Source organism: Equus quagga, chromosome 4 (assembly GCF_021613505.1).
Source record: "Equus quagga isolate Etosha38 chromosome 4, UCLA_HA_Equagga_1.0, whole genome shotgun sequence".
NCBI lineage: Eukaryota > Metazoa > Chordata > Mammalia > Perissodactyla > Equidae > Equus > Equus quagga.
Window position 1 is genome coordinate 48,740,718 of NC_060270.1, and position 19,440 is coordinate 48,760,157.

A 19,440-nucleotide genomic window follows, 5' to 3' on the forward strand; every position below is an offset into this window, starting at 1 on the left:
GGAATACGACTCAGCAATAAAAGCCAGCAAACTATTGATACATGCGTCTTGAGGGAATTATACTAAGCAATAAGAGCCAGTCTCAAAGGTTACATGCTGTGATGATCAGTTTGATGCATCAATTTGGCAGGGTCACAGCACCCAGATATTTGGGTACCACATTATTCTGGATGTTTTGGATGAGATTTATATTTAATTGGTGGAGTTCGAGGAAAGCAGATGGCCTTCCAGAATGTGGGTGGGTCTCTTCCGATCATCTAGTGACATCCATCTCACCCAGTTGATGGTCTAATAGAACAAAAGGCTGACCTCCCCTGAACAAGAGGGAATTCTCCAGCTGACTGCCTTTGGACTCAAACTGCAACTCATTCCTGAGTGTCCAGCTTGCCAGCCTCCCCCATCAGATACTGGACCCACCTCCACAGTTACATGAGACAGTTCCTCAAAATAAGTCTTTCTCCCTCTCTCACTCTCTCTCTCTCTGTGTATATATACATATATCCTATTGGTTCTGTTTCTCTGAAGAACCCTGACTAATATGCATACTATCTAATTCCATTTATATAACATTCTTGAAATGACAAAATTACAGAAATGGAGAGCAGATTGGTGGTTGCCACAGTTGGGGAGTCAGTAAAGGTAAGAGGGAAGCAGTTGTGGCTATAAAAGGGCAACATGAGGGATCCTTGTGGCAATGGGAATATTCTACATCTTGACTGTGTTGATGTCAATATCCTGGCTGTGATATTGTACTACAGCCTTACATTGTACTATAGGTACATTGGGGGAAACTGGGTAAAGGGTATATGGGATCCCTCTGTATTCTTTCTTACAACTGCATGTTAATCTACAATTATCTCAAAAAGTTTAATTTTTAATTAAAAATGGAATAAAATATACCTGTTTTGATTATTTTATTGTGGCCCTCCCTGAGGTCTGGGAGATGAACTGGGATCTCAACTTGGGTGAATAAACAATGCAGCACCTATACTACTAGATGGCATCATAGTCATCCCAGTTTAACACACCAGAAACCTCCCTGCCATTCTGAGTTCTCGCTTTCCCTTCTCTCCCAAAAGCAATTATGAAAAAGTCCTGTCCGCTTTACCAACAAAACGAATCTTGAATTTGTTACTTCTCTTTCCCTGCTACCACCATTATTTCTGGCAGTCAAGAGCAAGTGAGAACTGTTGCAAGAGCTTTGCAAGTATGTCCCTCCTCTGTCACAGATGCCCCCATCCAATCCTCCCCTCACTCAACAGCATGAGTAACCTTAAAACATATACTGGATCCTATCACTCCCACACTTAATCCCCTCCAGTGACTTCTCATTGCCCTTCACATGAATCCAAGCTCATGCCCATGGCCTACAAGGCCCTACATGACCATGGCTGCTGTCTATCTCCCCAGTAGCATCCCTTTCCACTTCCTCTTGCTACCCTGCTTTAAACAAATTTCTCTTATTCCTCAATCTAAGATCTTTCCTCCTTCAAGTTTACACATACTTTCCCCCTCCACTCTGCCTGCCCATTCTTCAGGTATCAACTAAGAAGATACCTCGTCAAAAAACATTTTTTTGAGCACCTTTTCCAAAGTATGTGCCCCCTGGTGTTCTCTTCCTCAGCACTCATTTAGTTTCTGTCATAGAATGTAAGCCCCACAAGACCCTATCTGTTTTGTTCACTGCTGTAACCCATGCCTAGCAAAATCTTCAGTAAATACTGCATTCACTGAATGTTAAATCAATAGATGTCCCAGTGCCAGCCTCAGACACCACTGTAAGAAAGCCATGGACTAACATTGGTCAAGGTCTCCACATTCATGCAACTCAAATATGGCGGGGAAAGTGGACCACAATAATAAATAGACAAGTAAACAATAAAACAATACATTTTAATAATAAAATAATTTTAATATTTAAACAATTACTATTTTAGCTAATTTTATTAATGTATTAATTAAATATTTAACATTTACTGTTTTAATAATAAAATAATAGTAAATAAAATTTCAAGTATAAGTGCTATGAAGAAAACAAAGCAGAGTAACAGGCTTGAGAAGGAGTTGGAGGGCGTCGGCGGTATCCACCTTAAGAAGCCTGGTTGGAGGGTCAGAGCTGTCAACTGAATGCAGAGGAGCCAGCAATGTACAAACGCGGGTGGGAGGGGTGTGCGGGGGGAGGGGGGGCCGTGCTCTAGGCAGAGGCCCATGGAGTACAAACAGTGCAAAGATGCTAAGCCTGGAACACATTAAACAAGTTTCAGGACAGTGTGGCTGAGGCCAGAAGAGGAGGAGAGCAGTAGGAGAGAAGGTCTCAGCATCAGGGAAGGCTACATCAAGTCAGTCTCTCAGGCCGTGGTAAGGAAGGTGGGTTTCCTTCTAAGGGTGATGGGAAGACTTTGGAGAGTTTTAAGCAAGAGGTGTTATGGTCTGGGTTAATTTTTAAATCGCTATGGCCCAGTGGTTAAATTCGGCACACTCCACTTCAGCAGCAGGGGTTCGTTCTCAGCAAGGACTTACATGATTCCACAGCGGCCACACTGTGGCCGTGACCCACATACAAAATAGAGGAAGATCCGCACAGATGTTAGCTCAGAGTGGATCTTCCTCAAGCAAAAAGAGGAAGACTGGCAACAGATGTTAGCTCGGACCAATCTTCCTTAGCAAAACGTAGTAATAATAATAAATAATCACTGTTGGCTGCTCTGTCAAAAACGGACTATACAGCAAGAATGGGGACAGGGAGGCCAGGGGGGAGGCTGTGCAGTCACACTCAGGAGAGATGCTTGTGGCTTGGACCAGACAGGAATGTGTGGAGAGGGTAAGAATAGGAAGGCTACAATGGGGACGAATTTGACTCAGAAATGTTCGAACACACTGGCCTTCTTCAGGGACTAGGACTTTGCAGCATTCTGTTGCACTCCTGGCTTGGGCCTGTTTGAACTCATTTGATTTGGTTCCTTTGCACTTAACCCACACCTGACCCAATCAGAGAGGAATGCAGCATGCTGAAACAGCTGGTTTTCTTTCCTCTCATTTATAGAAATAAACTAAACTCTCATTTTATTGAAAGGAAGGATAATAATGAAAAAAGGAGGGGGCGCTCTTTTCTGTCCTTGGAAACTCACCGCCTGGAGCTTTGGCATCTATCTCGTAAATTAATCAGAGAAGAAATTAGAACGTAACCTAAACTGTCTTAAAGTGTGATGCCAAAAGAACCACCACACAGAACTGGCTTCACCGCCCCCAGCGGGGATCTCTGGGTGAACATAGGCGCTGCTGCACCGCATCGAGCGGCCCCTATCCCAACAGCAGAAAAGCCCGACTTTACCCCACAGCTAGGGAAACACGAAGCCGGCTCCGTGCAATCGGACCCTTAGCTCCTCTGGTGGGCGCGGAGGGCGACTCTCCTGAGAGGCCGAAATGGACTATTAGTTCTCCGAGGGCTCAATCCATCAATGCAATCACTGCAACTGAATCCCTCCACTCCCACCCCGGAGACAGTTTCGGCCCATCCCTAAATGGAGCAGAGATTACTCACTTCCGAGCAAGAGCAGAACAAGAGAAGCCTTGGCTAAACCAGACGAAGCTGGCCCAGGAAGCTCAAGGTCCTCGTGCTGGGCTAGCGAGTGGCAGGGCATGCTTGCAAGGGAGAGAATTCCTGGGCGCGCGCGCTCGCGGCGGGGCTGCGCCCTGCGTAAGAAGTTCAAGGCTCACCGGCCCCGCAGCGCTCTCAAGGCCAGTGCCGTCCCTTCAAAGGAAGATTGAAAAAGCAAAGGTTGGTAAACAGCAGAGGGTAACTATCACTTTTGACAGCCGCACAAAGACTTTCCTGCAGCGTCAGGTCACTGGGAAATGATTGCTAAGGAATTCTCCCCTGATTACAGAGCACTCTCTGACGATTGGGCGTGCGCATCCTCAGCCGAAACTGGTGCGCAAAGCCAGTAGCCGGCTATGCACTAACGTCAGTGTGGCTTTAAAGTCTGATTTCACAGCTGCTCTCCAAAGCTTGGGTCTGCAACGGAGAGCGCCTCATGTTATGACTGAACGAGTTAATCCTTGTAAAGTGCTGAGAGCAGCACCTGGCACCAAGCAAGAACTCAATAAAGATTAACTATCGTTGCTAGTAATATTTGTTCATGCTTTTCCACTAAGAAATTACTGTATTGTGTGTTTGCTTTATGTATGTCTCTCCTTATACATTATTAGCTCCTAAGTGTCTTATTTATCTCATGCATCTCACAGCCTGGGGCTGTGCTGGGCTTAATAAGTTTGTGGTTTGAATTGAATTACTCAGGTGAGTTACCTTGTCAAAGGGACAGAAATGAAAAAAAGGTGATGAAATAAACGACAAATGAAATCTGAGTCTTCTTTACCTTGTCACTTTATCACCTTCTTTTTCTTCGTAACAACCGTTTGTTTTTGCAGCTGTCCATGACATTTCCTCTGCTGGGAAACGGCCAAGCTGAGCCTCAGTGGAACCACTGACACTAGTCGCCAAGCACAGCCAAGTTCAATCAATTTTTACATAGCCTGGGCCCCCACAGGGATCGGATATCAGAGAGGACACACAGAAGGCACAAGCTCAAGCTGTATGAGCAGATTTATTTGAGAACTCCACACTACTGCCTCCAACAAGCGCCACTTGACATACACGGAACTAATAATAATGGTAAAACAATAAAACCACCATTTGCTGGGCACTTTTTATGCACTATGCGAAACACTTTCGTATATTACTGCATTTAATCCGCCAAACAAAACAAGGTGTGTATTCTGTTATTTTTATTTTATCAGGTGAAAAAACTAAGGCACAGCCGGCCTTTCTTAAGGTCCCCCCACGAGCAAAATGTTGAGATTCAAACCCAAGTTTATAACTCTCTGAACCTCATTCAGGTAACCACTCAAGCCTACAAGAGACCCTGGCCACACAGCCCAGCTCTAAAGCACAAACACCACGGTACAGGTTCTTGGTGGGGTAGAGTGCGCTGTGCCTCCCAGGCCCCTGTCTTTGTCTGTCCTCCTCACAACACGGCATGGCAGCCCACTGTATCTCATCTTCTGCAAAAGACCCTGAAGATTTCTCTTTCACCTGTTCCTGGTTACTACCACACTTAACACATGCCTTAAAATGTGACCGCCTCTGGTTTGTAGCTTATGCCTAAAGAACCTGCTCCTATTTTCCTTCCTGGTGGAAGAAAGACATTGAAGCCACAGGTCGCTGAGGCAAAGCATTTATTGATTAGATCATCAATGTTCAGCGACTGCCAAGATTAGACTTGGACTTTTAGGTAGTGGCCCCGCTCCTTCCTTGCTCCTCCTCCTCTAATGTGTAACTAGTCTTGGGAAGCTGGAGAAGCACAGGCAGACGCTGGCCAGCTGCCTGTGCCACACTCACTACAGGACCTGGAATTAGAGGAAGACTCCCGACCCATAAAATGACAGAACATAAGGTAAAGCAGCATTGTGTTCATTCTGAGTCTGGCTTTGAGGAAAGGAGCAGGGGAATCTGTTCAAGTCAGTGAGCATATGAAGGATTTGGGGGATGTTGGGTGTAGCTACCCCAGATCAAAGCTGCTTCTCTTGGCCAACTGATAGTTCATTTGACTGCTAAAAAGTCACATTTCTTATTCAGTGATAATTTAAGGGGTCTCAAGGGGCTTTAAGAATATTTGCTCTGTTTTCTGACTAGATTGTCTAACAAGTGATTCTGCATAGCCATATTACTGAAGGAATGTGCAAAAAAGAAAGGGCAGATTAACCTGAATCTAACTCATTATGAAAACTGATCTGAAATCTTTAAAACTGTCACTCTATGAAAAACAAGAGTTAGGACTGTTCTAGATTAAAGGAAACTCAGAAGAACTGACACCCAAATGCAACAAGTGACCTTAGATTGTGAAAGGAAGAAAACAGCACTAAGGGACAGCATGGAACATTTAGGAAATTTTGAAAATGGGTTATATTAGATAATATTAGTGTATCTATGACATTCTTGGATATGATAATGGTATTGCAATTATGTAGGATAATGTCTTTGTTCTTAGTGAGTACATGCTGAGGTGTTTAGGAGTGAAGTGACACAAATGTCTGCAACTTATTTTCAAATGATTCAGCCGAAACCACACACACAGACAGAGACACAGAGAGAGAGAGAGTTACACGAATATGGTAAATGTTTACCATTGGTGAACACAGGTGAAGGTTATGGAGTGTTCACTGCACTCCTCTTTCAATTCCTCTGTAGAGATACTTTTCAAAACAAAAAGGATATAGTGCTGCTGCTCCTTCACAAGTTTCCCCCGACCAAACGCGCCTACCCCTGCACAGTCACACCAGCAGGTAAGTCTGTGCCCCTGTGAGAGCAGGACCTCTAAGCTCTGATCTGGTACAACTTACCTGCTGAGCAGTGCTTCTCATCAGTTGTGACAAGGCCAGGAGCACGGGCTCTGCAGTCAGCTGGGCTTGAATTTGTGGGTGTGCTGAGGCTACTTACCTGCTGTAAGACCCGGGTTAGGTTATTTAACTGAACGTGGGTTTTCTATATTGTGACAAAATAGGAACATATTAGGATATAATATGAGGATATAATGTGGGATAGAGAGGGATTATACTAGCTCTTCATGGTCTGGAAGTAAATAAATGAGACAGTATTAGAGAGGCTCAGATGAAAAATATGTTACTGTTAATAGTTACCTATTTATGTAAGGTGTATTTAAAGAATAATTAAGACATCATGAATTCCTATGATCGCCCAGGATGAAGCTAAAGTAGTTACAACTTTAAGGACAATATAAAGATAATATTAAGTTAATAACTATACAGGTGGATGTAGATTTGGCAAAAATCATGAAGACAGTGTTCAAATAACTGAAGTTTGGAAGACAAAAAGGGAAGGTAACATGCTTCCCATAGAGCCTGGCACACTGTAGATGTGCAAACTTCATTTAGAACTATCATTAAATTCCCTCAGAGGGCTTTAGAAATTGTGCTGTAGGACTTTTCTCAAAAACCAAGGAATTGCCTAATAATGGACCCCAGAAAGAACAAGAACTGATGTAAAGCACAATTTTTCAGCTTTGTGAACCTACCCAAACTTTGAAAAAAGTGGGATAAGCACGGACCGAGGGTCAGGAGACCAGGGTTCTCACTCTGGTTCTGCCCAGTGATGCACTGTATAACTCAGACAGGGACTTAAGACTCAGTTTCTTCAAGTGAAAAATGAAGGGATTAGACTAGAATCCATTGCTCTCTAGAGGCCCTTTCAAGCTTAAAGATTCTACGGCTTAAGAGGCCCCTGGCCTTCTCCACAGTTGGGTGCAAGATCACCTCTGGGTTGGCATTTGGAGGCATGCGGTTTAGAGGAAAGGGTACAAGCTTCTCCTCCCCACCTAGTCAGTCAGAAGCTGCTGAAAATCTGCTTTTTTGTGTAGCAGTGGGCGTTTAAGAACATGAGCTCTGGGTTCAAATGCTACAGTATCTGTTACTTCCTAGCTGTGTGGGGTTGGCATACCACTTAATCGCTGAGCCCCGGTTCCCTTACCTGTAAAATGGGGACAATTTCATGTACTACATAGTATTGTTGTGAAGAGTATTGGTGATGTATGAAAAGTTCACAGGTGGTTGTTCGGCAAGAGTGATTATTATAGAGATCACGGAGAGAGGTGATGATGACGTAATTAAAGATGCAGTTGTTTTATAGCCCTGTCACTATTCACAGGAAGACTACATTATTTATCTTATTTAGTCTTTATAATAATCCTACACATCAACTATTATTATACCCATTTTTTGGCAAAGAAACAGAGGCTCAGGGATATTAAGGGCCTACCTGGGACTCTTCTAAGTTTTCTGACTCCCAGGTCTACTTGTTTGTTTTAATAGACCTCATCTGACCTCTAAGCCACAATAAACACCACGTTTTGTTTTATGTTAAGGGTTTAGCCACTTGCCCATTCTACTCTTCCACATTTATCCAGCAGCATATTTTTAGTTGGATATGGAACCTAGTTTCTCTAACCTAAAATTATGATGCTCTAAATGAAGGTAGTCTTCCTAAAAGTGCAGGGTTAATACCTTATAGCCTATGAAGAGGAGGAGAGAAAAGGCTTGACGGTCTTCTGCCACTTGGGAAGTGTATGGCCTTTGGACAAGTTCCTTATGCTTTTCATACCAGTTTTCCCATACATGAAATTATAGTAATAATTCCTGCCTACATGGTTATTGGGAGAACAGGCAAACCATTTAGAACCCCAGAGCTGGGACATAGTAAGGTCCCGAGTTCTCAGTTTTCGTTAGCTGCTATGTACCTATGCTTGAGTCAACCTCTTGGATATTAGACTGAATAGATGTGGGTTGCTGGGCTAAGTCAGACTTGGCGGTTTTCAGAAATTTTCCCTCTCCTAAATAAAACTTTCTCTGACCAACTCTAGTGCCAAATCACATAGAAAGTTAACTATAAATGTCATCTCACATTGTTTCAGAAAAAGAAAAGATGGGAAGCAAAGAGCCAGGTTAAAATAGAGTTCAGAGAGGGAAATTAAACCTGAAAATAAGAGGTAAAAAAAAAAAAAGGAAATGCAATTAAACAGCTCCAGAGACTTCAATATTTGGAATAATCACTTTAGTTGGGAATTCTCAGAAAGTCAAGTGATCTGCTTAAAAATTGATGACATTGCTCCTTATGTGACCAACTGGGAGAAATATTTCTCTCAGGGAATTAAAGCGGGGAACTGCAGGCCCTGGGGTGGCAAGATCAGAGCCAACTCTGAAAAAGCAGCCAGGAAGACCAGAGGAGAAGGACTTTAAGAACACTCTAAGATTACTAAACATTTAAAAACTTTCCTATCTCCTTCACAGCTGCTTTCTGTTTTTGTTGTTGTTGTTGTCCATATAACAGGAAAAAGTGATCTTAGGGGCAGTTCCAGTATTTCTATTGTGATGACTTTAGAACAATTTGATTTGAAGGTAATAGGTCAGGAACTCTGGAGAACCTCCATCTTTGAAAATTAACTTTCATTTTTAGCAAAGTGATGTAGGAACAGCTAAGACTGTTGTGACTTACATTGTGTATCTGGAATGTCAGGGGATGGTTGACATAAATTATGGGGGACCAAATCTACTACAGCCACCACCTTCATCCCCAACTTCCATTTCTGTATCATCCATCCCTGCTCACCATTGGCATGGTCACCAGCTGGACTCTTAAAATAAGGAGACAGGAAATATATGCTTGTCTAGTGGGGATAGGAGGAGAGAGCCAGTAGAGAGCATAAGCCCATGGATGAAGTGAGAGGTGTCATTAAGATACCAAGTGCTTGGAGACTCTGCCACAGGAAGAAAATGCAATGCAGGGATGAAATTGAGCGAGTATATTTTGGCCCTGGGTTTGGTGGTGGGAAGGCCCTGAGGTTCTTCAGGTTAGCCACAGATGAGCAACTGAGCAGCCTTTGCCCTTCTGAATTTTTGTCCAGAGACTTCAAAAAGTTTTCTATGGGCAGGAGAGGAGGAAGGGGATTGTGTGGTGGGTGATGGGACGATGCACTTTGAATTGGTGGGTGTTTGGTGATTTGGCTTCAGCATCACACTTGGAAAATTCTATGTGTATGTGCACTCTTGGATTTTTTTTCAATTTAGAAAGAGTATGATCTTAAATTTTCAGATATGCTTGACTTTTGAATGTCTGTTTCTGACCAATGAGAAATGCAAAATAACCAAGTAGTTTAAAGCATGGCTCTGGATCCAAATCATTATTTTACAGGTTACTGGCTGTGATACCTTAACCTAATCTAGTTATCTATAAAATAGGGATACTAATGGTGCTGTCATGAGAAGTGTGGTTGGCAGAATAATGGTCTTCCAAAAATGTCTATAACCTCATCCCAGAAACTGTGAATATGTAACCCTACATGGCAAAAAGGACTTTACAAATGTCATTAAGGTTATCGACCTTGAGATGGGGAGATTTTCCTGGATTATCCCTATAAACCAAATCCAATCCCACAAATTCTTAAAAGGGAAGAAACTTTCTGACTGTGGTCAGGGTCAGGGAGATACAATGTGGGGATTTGACAGCCCATTTCTGGCTGTGAAGATGGAGGAAGGACACCACTAACCAAGGAATGTGGTGGCCTCTAGAGCTGAGAATGGCCCTTGCTTACCGCCAGCACAAAAACACAGAACCTGATCCTACAACCACCAGGAACTAAATTCTACCATCAATGTGAATTTTCTCCTACAGCCTCCAGAAAGAAATACAGCCTGCCAACACCTTAATTTTAGTCTGGTGAGACTTATACCAAGAACTCTAGGATAATAAATTTGTGTTATTTAAGCCACTGCTTTGTTGGTTATCTGTTACAGCAGCAAGAGAAAACTAATATGGATAAATGAGATAACACACACATAGCGATGAACAGGCATGCAGTAGGCATAAATATTTAGTATTAGGACTTGAAGCTGTGTTTGCGTTGCACCTAACATCAGACTGTCCAGATTGTAGTGACAGAGATTATCAGAGAAGTAGGCTAAAGCCCTCTCAAGGCACCCCTGGTCCCCTTACCATTGAGACCATTACTACCTGTAAATAGGATGAAATTCTGAAGCTGAAGGGGAAAAAGGATTTGAGGAGAAACCACCAACCAAGTAAAAGGAACCCCATCTTAGCTTTGGCTGCCTGAGCCACTGAGTTTTAGATGTCTAGTTACATTTTAAGGAATAATTCAAAATCTCTGGTAATCCCATACACCATATGTCATAGTGTGTGTGTACACACGTGCATGCACTCATGCATGCATGCAAGCGCACACACATATGCATATTTTACATTCAATATACTTACATATAATTTATAAATAATTTATATGTTTACATATGATTTATATCTAATAAATGTATATAATGTATATTATATGATATTATATATTCTTCTTTTATCATAACTTTTGGGTCAGCTTTGAAGTCCTTTCTTTCAGGGAAGGCAGTTGTTGGGAGGCAAGGTCTACGTAAGTGCCACCTGCAATTAATTCTGAATTAGTGGAATGAGAGGCAGCTTTGCAAACCTACAGCTTCCTAATCCCCACCCCAGACATTCCAATCCGGTAGTAACTCTGGAGCGAGCCCCGGGAAGCTACATGTGTAACAAGCTCTCCAAGTAAGGTCTGGTTTTAGAACCACTAAATTGGAGATTGGAGATTGACTGGAGAATAAGGGGTCCCAGCTAATTAGCTATTCATCATGGTGGAGTAGGGGGATTTACAATCATCCTCCAATTTAGAGAAAGACTGAAGATTTTATCGGAGAAGTGGCTTGGGTCACATATTCACTAAGTATGAGAGCAGGAAGTGGAACCCACGTTGATATGACTCATTCTTTTATTCAACAATGTTCCCACTATATTCCATGTTATTTATTTTAAATTTTTTAATTATGTAATTATACATGAAATAGTTCCTTATAAAATGTCTAATAATATAAATAAAAGAAAAAAAATACTCCTTTACCCTCCTTCTCCAACCTTACATTCCTCCTCAAAGGTCATCTTCTTATTATTTGTTCTTAAAGAAAATATTCTATGAATTACATACAACATGCAAAAATTAAAGAATATTTGGGTTTAAGCCTTTTTTTAAAAAAACAGTAATGATATTACACACCTTCCTTTGTCACTTAACAACAAGTCAGTACATAATGATCACACTTTTTTAAATGCTGCATAGCAAGCTGTATGTATCATGATGTATATGAAACCTATTTGGCCATTTCCCATTAAGTGATATTTAGGTTCTTTCTACAATGTTTGTCATCACACGTACACAAAGTGCTGCATCAACTCTTCTTATATGTGATTCTACATGCATGACGTGATTTCTCTAAGATGGCTAGATGTGTGATTATGAGTTGAGAGAATGAATGCTCTGCCCCTTTCGACACTGTTTTTTGTAGCTACATGGAGTTGGGGAGGAAATAACATCCCTTAACCCACAACTCTAGGTTCAACTAGATGCAAACACTGGAAGTATCCTTACCTGGATGTTGATGTGGATCATGATAAAGGCTGCTGCTGTTTCTTGTATGAGTTTTGAGGTATTTTTGCACCATCACAAAGTCCAGAAGAGCTCCCCATCTCTGTTATGGGTGTCTTATTTGACTTCTCCCAATGACATAAATGACCGCTTTTATCTTGGCAGTTTCCTTCAGTCCACAGCAATTCTAGTTCTCAGTCCTAATTTTGAATTATATACATATATCTATATATATAAAGATCTTTGGTTCCTCCTCTGGAAGAAGCTGTCCCCAACTTTTTTCAGCTTTAGCAGTGGGGGCGGGTGGAGGGAGAATGAGGAAATGTGCTCACATTGCCACATGACTGACCCCTGCTAGGAGCATAGGGCACACTGTGGATGACTATCAAGGGGCAAGAACCAGCCTGTGGAGCCTGTCAGAAATCCAAGCTGCAGGCTGATGGGATGATGAGTAACTGAAACTGCCTGGTGTTTCCCAGCCCTGTGTTTCATTCTCCACAGGTCACTGGGACCTTGGCGTTCACTGTCTTCACTGCCGTGCTGGGTTCCTTCCAGTTTGGATATGACATTGGTGTGATCAATGCACCTCAAGAGGCAAGTGGAACATGGACAAGTTCTCTTTTTGGTAATTTCCGTCAGTGACAGAAAGATCTCTGTTCCTCTTACAGAGAGATAAAGTGTGCCCAGGTAGGGAACACGACGAGGTAGTCCCAGCATTCTGTCAGGTACCACGTGCGTGATTCCAAAGCTGATAACCTGGGCTTGACTCTTCATTTAATAAACCTCACAGGAAAAGAAAGGGCAATAAATAATTCTTGATCTCTGACTCTGCTGTTCGCTGAGCTCACAGAAAATTCCAGCCAGGACACCACGTACCTAAGGATTTTTTTTACAAAGCGTAAGAGAAATTTGCAGCATTCATTCAGAGATCCCAGCCATACATGAATGAAAAATGCCAGAAAATAAAAGGAAACAATAGAAGAGTATATTCCACTCTGGGTACAAACATTTCCGAGCCCCAACTCACTGGGCGTCAGGCACTTTAACACATGCTCTCCTCAGTCTGACCCTCAAAACAACCTCATTATGCCCATTTCTGGACCAGAATAGAAACTTTAGCAGCCTTAACACTAAAGAGATTCTACTCCATCCCCATTCCTGTCTCCCACAGGTGATTCAAAGGCAAATAATATAAAACTTTTAAATAATAGTCAAGGAGTCCAAAAAAGTTTGGATTTTCTCCATGACTATTTGAATGGGCATTTTTCAAAATATCAAATAATTACTATCTTTCTCATTTATTTTATGCATCTCTACTCTGGAATCCAGTGAACAGAGAGGAGAGGGATGTCATTTTTCTCAGCTGCCACAGCATCTAAGTGAGGGAATCAGGACTTCACTCCCTCTGCTCTAACTCAGACTGTCAGGCCTTTTAGGAAAGGATTAATGTCCTGTTCCTCTTCCTATCAGCAGTGCCAAGCACCATGATTGGTGTAAAGCGGGTGTTCAATAAAGTGTTTAGTGAATAAAGGAGAGAGAGAGAGAGGAGAGAAGCTGGGGGGAAGGCTGGCATAAGGTGAAGGTACACAAATTTGTTGGGTGCCTTCTAGGAATCCATCATGTTTCATCAGCTTCTCTCACAACACTGAACTCCAAAGAAAATGTTAAGATACTGCAGAGTGTGAATGTGTGTTGGCCACAGTCCATCACCTGAAAAGGGTTGCTCTTTGAGCCAAAAGATGATGAGGCACCACACGTCATCACGAGTGTGGCAGGCCTCGCCAAGGCTGACAGATTTAGAGAATAATGCTGGGGGTCACATCTTTTTTCTGTGGGTGATGACAACATGTGTCAATTTACCAGGCTTCCTGAAATTTGGCTCAACATCACCATAATTTGGAGTCGGGAGAGCCTCACCTCTTTCTGTGGAAGACCTTTTCAAATCCTTATTTAAACCATCTCTCCAGTCTTAGAGGGAAAATTAACATGAAGTTTCCTGTCCTCCACTCCAAGTCCTAGAGCCAGACCTGAAAACAGAGACTCCCCCACTGGCACCTGGCTCAGTGCCCTCTCTAGAGCCCCTTCCTTCTGTGTTTAAAGAGCTGCTTAAACACCGTTATGTAAGAATAGTCATTCAGGCCCATTTGTTTTTATTAGTGGAATGACATTTGGAATTACTATAGAGTATTTTAAAATCACAGTTTTTTATGATTAAGAAAACTACCCATGCCTGTTGCAGAAAGTATTTTAAAAAATCACCCATAATTATTCTACCACATAGAGCAAACTGCTGAGAACCTTTTAGGTATTTCCTTCCAGGCTTTTTTCTACGCATATTATCCATATAGAGCGGCCTTCCAATGAGGCAAATGCCTTGGTCAGACTTCTCTTATCATAAGAGGATGTCAGTTCTCTCCTCACTCGGCTGACTTTACCACATAGGGCTTTGCCCATGGCTGATGACCCAGAGCAGCTACATTCCAGGTCCTAGTCAGAGGTCCTCCCAGAAGGACTGCTGCTGAATAAAGACCAAATCATCATTTAGAGGAATGAAACGGAAGGAAGATAGCCTGAAGGATGTGCCTTTACTCCATTATACTGTAGTATGATCTTTGCCTCTACTGAAACGCATTATAAAATACGGCTCTGTGAAATTTAGCTTTGAACGTTGTTTATTCTATTACACACTGAACTCTGTGAGGATCCACAGAAGAACCTTTCTTCAGATCTCAATACCTTCTCCAAAAAAACCTGAGTTGTTTTTATCTTTGGAATTCATCAATATGCATGATTGTTTTCCCGCTTTGCACTGGCTGCTAGGAAGTTTATTGCTAAACTTATGGTTCACTTCCAGCAAGGATACAGCACCTAGTGTTTGACTTTTGTATACTAACTTTATTTTTGGCCTCATCTTATCCTTCCCAATCTTTTTTCTTATATCCACTTTTATGCTTCTATCAAAATATTTATGTAAGTCAATTTAAATCCTGCTTTGCAGGGGTAACACTGATGTGAAAATATTTTTTTAGCCTGGAGAACATTTTCAATTTGAATAGTTTCCAACACTTGAAACTTGAAGAATTTTACATAAAAACCTAGATAGAGTTCTGGCTTCTCTTTAAAAATTAAAGGTCATGCAACACTAGTCTCACATTTGCAGCTTCCTCCTTTAGATGGGGCAAATGCTCTTCAGGGCCATAATCCTACCCACTCACTGTTGTATCCTCAATAGCAGAGACAGTATTTCAGTTGTCTAGTCATCAAAGTTCTTCTTTACTTCTTCACTTCTTTGTTCCTGTCTGGTTCTGGTTGGCACTGGAATTTGTAACCTCTGTTTTATAGGATATGGTCAATTGTAAATAAATCTATGTGTGTTTGTATGAGTATAACACATGTAGTTGGGATGATTGTGTTTAAACACCTAACAAACATTTTAAAGGAAAAACAAACAAAAAAATATGTAGAATGTTATAAATGTTGGAGCTATGTTTCTTTATTTTATTTCTTCAGGTAATAATATCCCATTATAGACACGTTTTGGGTGTTCCACTGGATGACCGAAAAGCTATTAATAACTATGCTATCAACAGTACGAAGGAACTGCCCACAGTCCCATCCCTAAGGACTCCAACACCAACTTCTTCGGCTGAGGAAGAGGCTGTGGCATCTGCCAGCCACATCATCATGTTGTGGTCCCTGTCTGTGTCCAGCTTTGCAGTTGGTGGAATGTTCGCATCATTCTTTGGTGGGTGGCTTGGGGACCGGCTTGGAAGGTAGGCAAATTTCATAAATATACATAAACACAGAAACTTTAGGTTTGTAAGAATTTGTTTAGAAAGAAATTGTCTTTCCTTTAGTGGAAGAGTTTAGAGTTGTTTTTTTCAATTTATGATCTTATGCGTTAGCTTTGTGTTGGACCAAATAATGGAGAAGGCTGTTGCAACAAACCACTTATTTGTGGACGGATTTACAGAAAAAGTGAGTTTGGTGTGTATTTCTAGATCTGATTTGATTTTCTAGCTTTTTAAGTTATAAAACATACTAAGAATGCAGTACACAAATGGTTAGCTCAGGAACTCAACGTAAGAGTCAAGAGTGGAATTTTTAACCTGGGAGTCCACTGTTTGCGTTACCAAATCACTCCATTTCTCAGACATCCAGTTTTTCATTTTCAAATTAGAATTTGGCATTTGGATCAATCAAGTCCTAAGGTCAAGTCAATACCCCCAACTTCCAGTTGCCTAGTACGGCATGAGGTTTCCAGCTGCTGTTACTACTGTCAGAAAGCTCCAACCAGAGATGAAGCCAGTGCTGTCTCCATTTCTATACTCTGGTTTCTTTTAGGCGTTTTGGATAAAAACATCAACATAATTCCTTTACACTCAAATTTCACTTAGTCATGTAACACATTAAAGTTCTTGGGATCCCCCACCACCACCATAAAGAAGAAATAAAATCAGAAAATCAAATGATTATTAATAAATAATAGATTTATTTTCCACTCTTTGAATCCACCTTTTATTTATTAATTACCTTTTCTCTGATGATAAAAATGTGCAAATATGGAAAATTTAGAAAATGTAAAAACCCTTAAAGATGTAAACAATATAGGCAACTATCTTAGTAATTCTAGATTACAACTCATTTATTTTTTTAAATTCCTACTTTAAATTATAATTTTATCTCTCTGGTTATTAGAATTCTGAAAACTTCTTCCTCTTGTACTAAAGGTTTTATGTAATAAGACTGTAAGAAATTTTCTTAAGTAATGGGTAGCATGGTAACCCAAATTTTATTCTTGTTCTTATTTGAAAGGAACTTTCCTCTACCATAAAAGAGAATAGTCAGTTCCTCACATTTTTATCAACTTACTGTGTTTAGCTAAACTTTCTATCAGAATCCATAAATTAGAGAGTTCATAAATGACTTTAATCATTTAAAAAATTTAAAAATCCTTTTAACTTGTATCAAATTGGTTTAAGCAGTAACTGGAAATTTTTCTAGATTATTTCTAAAATAAATAAAATTAAGCAAAATTTAATTTAATTTTAAAATATGGACAAACCAATTCTTTTAGCAGGTACTAATGTTTTATACTTCTTCTCATCCCTGAAGAAAAAATTTAAGCCTTTGTTGCCCTTCATTTATAGATGAGTTTCTGACAGGTCCAGTGATTTACTCTAAAATATTTAGTTAGTGTCCTAGTGATGGAAACAGGATGCATGCCCTCTCAAGTCTTAGGATTAGCATCAACAATGGTCACACCCCAAAACAATGTTAAATGACCATTTATCAAATAACTTACAGTAAACTAAAAGTGAGGCTGCTTCCAGCTCTCAGTAGAAAAATAATCTTCCTTGAAAAACAGCCATAAAATTAATAATTTTAACTTCAATATTAGGACAAAAGAGTTCAGTGTCTCCCATAAAACTGTTTTCCTAAGGAGAACTGCTGAGAAATGACACGATTTTCCTTATTGCCAGCATCAGTGCTCCACCAGTTAAAAATAAATATGTATTTTTCTATTATTGCTTTAAAAAAAAAGTCTTTCCTTGTAATTGTGTAACAGTCAATAGATGGCTGCGGCCACTATTTTGCAGACTTGGGCTCTCAAGGTCAATTTTTTCAGAGGCTGTGTACTTACAATTTAATCACAAGGGTACAGTGGCAGGAGATCATGGCCTGTGCAATCCACGCTAACATGAGTCAAGGAAGGTATACACAGCTTGCCTTGAATGTGTTCCTTCTTTCATATCAAAAATGGAACTCACTAAAATGAAGCATTAACCTTGGTTTCACACAGATCAAGTCCCAGCTCTGTCACTTAATAGCTGGGTGAAAATTAGCAAGGTACCTCGGTTCTCTAAGATGTTTCCCCCCTCTGCAATATGGGAAAAAATAATTGCTACCTCACAGCATTATTGTCAGAAATAAATGAGAATGAATAAAAAGGGTTTCGAGCACTGCCTGACACACAGTGAGCAGGCAGAGAATGTAGCCTTACTTTGATGATGATGCTGACAATGATGATGATGTTGACAACAATGACGATGCCTATGCTAACAGGAGTATTTAGAGCAAGATTTAAAGAAATAAACTTAGAAATATATTTATTTCTCCCTGATTCAGCCATTTCACGTGGTTTTGGCTGATTTATTCTTGGCCATTTCTCAAGTCTGAGCAGAAGTAAAAATCCTTTAAGTTGTATAAAGTGCTCTGGCATCCATCAATGGTAAGGAAGAGTGACTTCAGAGCAACCTTGCATCAAAAATACTTTCAGGCTATCTCTTTTAAGACTTTTTATCTTTTTCTCCCCTAACAGAATACACTCTTACCTAGCTAGTAACAATTTCTTGTGGGTAAATTTTTGAATCTGCCTGCCCTCTGTCCTTGTGTAGAGAAAAAGCACTTCACAAAGAAACACCACTGTCTTTTTCTACTCTGCAGCTCTGAAGCTCCTTTTCCCTGCCTTTGGATTGTTCTAATTTCCATATATTAGTTTCCTATTACTGCTCTAATGAATTACCACAAACTTAGTGGCTAAAACAACACAAAGTCATTTTTTACTGTTTTGGAGATCAGAAGACCAAATTTAGTTTCACTTAGGTGAAGTCAAGGTGTCTTTCCTTCTGGAGGAACTGAGCGAAGAATCCATTTCCTTGCCCTTTTCCAGCTTCCAGTAGCCACCCATATTCCTTGGCTTGTGGCCCCTTCCTTCATCTTCAAAGCACATTAATCACCACTTCTATCATCATATCACCTTCTCTTCTGCCCTCCTTTTATAAGGATACTTGTGAGTACAGTAGTGAGCCCACCTGGATAACCCAGCATAATCTCTTCATCTTAAAATCCTTAACTTAATCACGTCTGCAAAATCCCTTTGGCCATATAAAGTAACATATTCCCAGGGTCTGAGGATCAGGATGTGGACTCTGAGAGAGGTGGGTGGGAGGGTGGGGGAGGATTACTCAGCCTACCTCATGATTGTTGGGCAATCACTGCAGTATGATTATATAGTTTTACTCTCCAGAAAAAAAACCTGTTGGGTGTTAATAACACTTGCTTAGAAAACATTCACCTATTAAAGTTTGAAATATTGAAATGCTTACATTTCTTTATGGCACAAACATTTCCACACCTATCCACTCAGATTCTTTTATTGGCCTTATCATCATCTACTAAACTTTAAAGGTTTTTGTGTACCTCACTTTCCCATTTAATAGGAATAAAAATATCAGATATCTGAAAATGTCAATTTTTCATATGATTAATTTTGAAAATGTTTTTCCTGCTATTGTAAGCTTTATTATGTATTTTACATTGGTTGACATTAATTCCTAGATTCTGGAAATATGCTGGCATACAATGTAAAAGGAAGAATAATTATAATTTTCTATGACAAAGTTCAAACTAAAAG

The 19,440-nt window shown here is 40.6% G+C and overlaps 1 protein-coding gene across 3 annotated transcripts in view; it reads left to right on the plus strand.

Moving 5' to 3' along the window:
- Positions 1-5,318: 5,318 nt before the first annotated feature.
- The window catches only part of SLC2A2 (solute carrier family 2 member 2), a 31,798-nt gene continuing 17,676 nt past the window's right edge, over positions 5,319-19,440 (plus strand). Inside the window, exons 1-3 of one of the 3 annotated variants that reach the window (XM_046657910.1) lie at positions 5,319-5,453; positions 12,525-12,617; positions 15,534-15,796. In XM_046657910.1, coding sequence (XP_046513866.1) covers positions 5,439-5,453; positions 12,525-12,617; positions 15,534-15,796 — 371 coding nt within the window. In that variant the 5' untranslated portion in view covers positions 5,319-5,438. Of the gene's footprint in view, positions 5,454-6,320; positions 6,343-12,030; positions 12,085-12,524; positions 12,618-15,533; positions 15,797-19,440 lie in introns of those variants that run through there. The other 2 variants (XM_046657911.1, XM_046657909.1) reach the window with 2 other exon arrangements.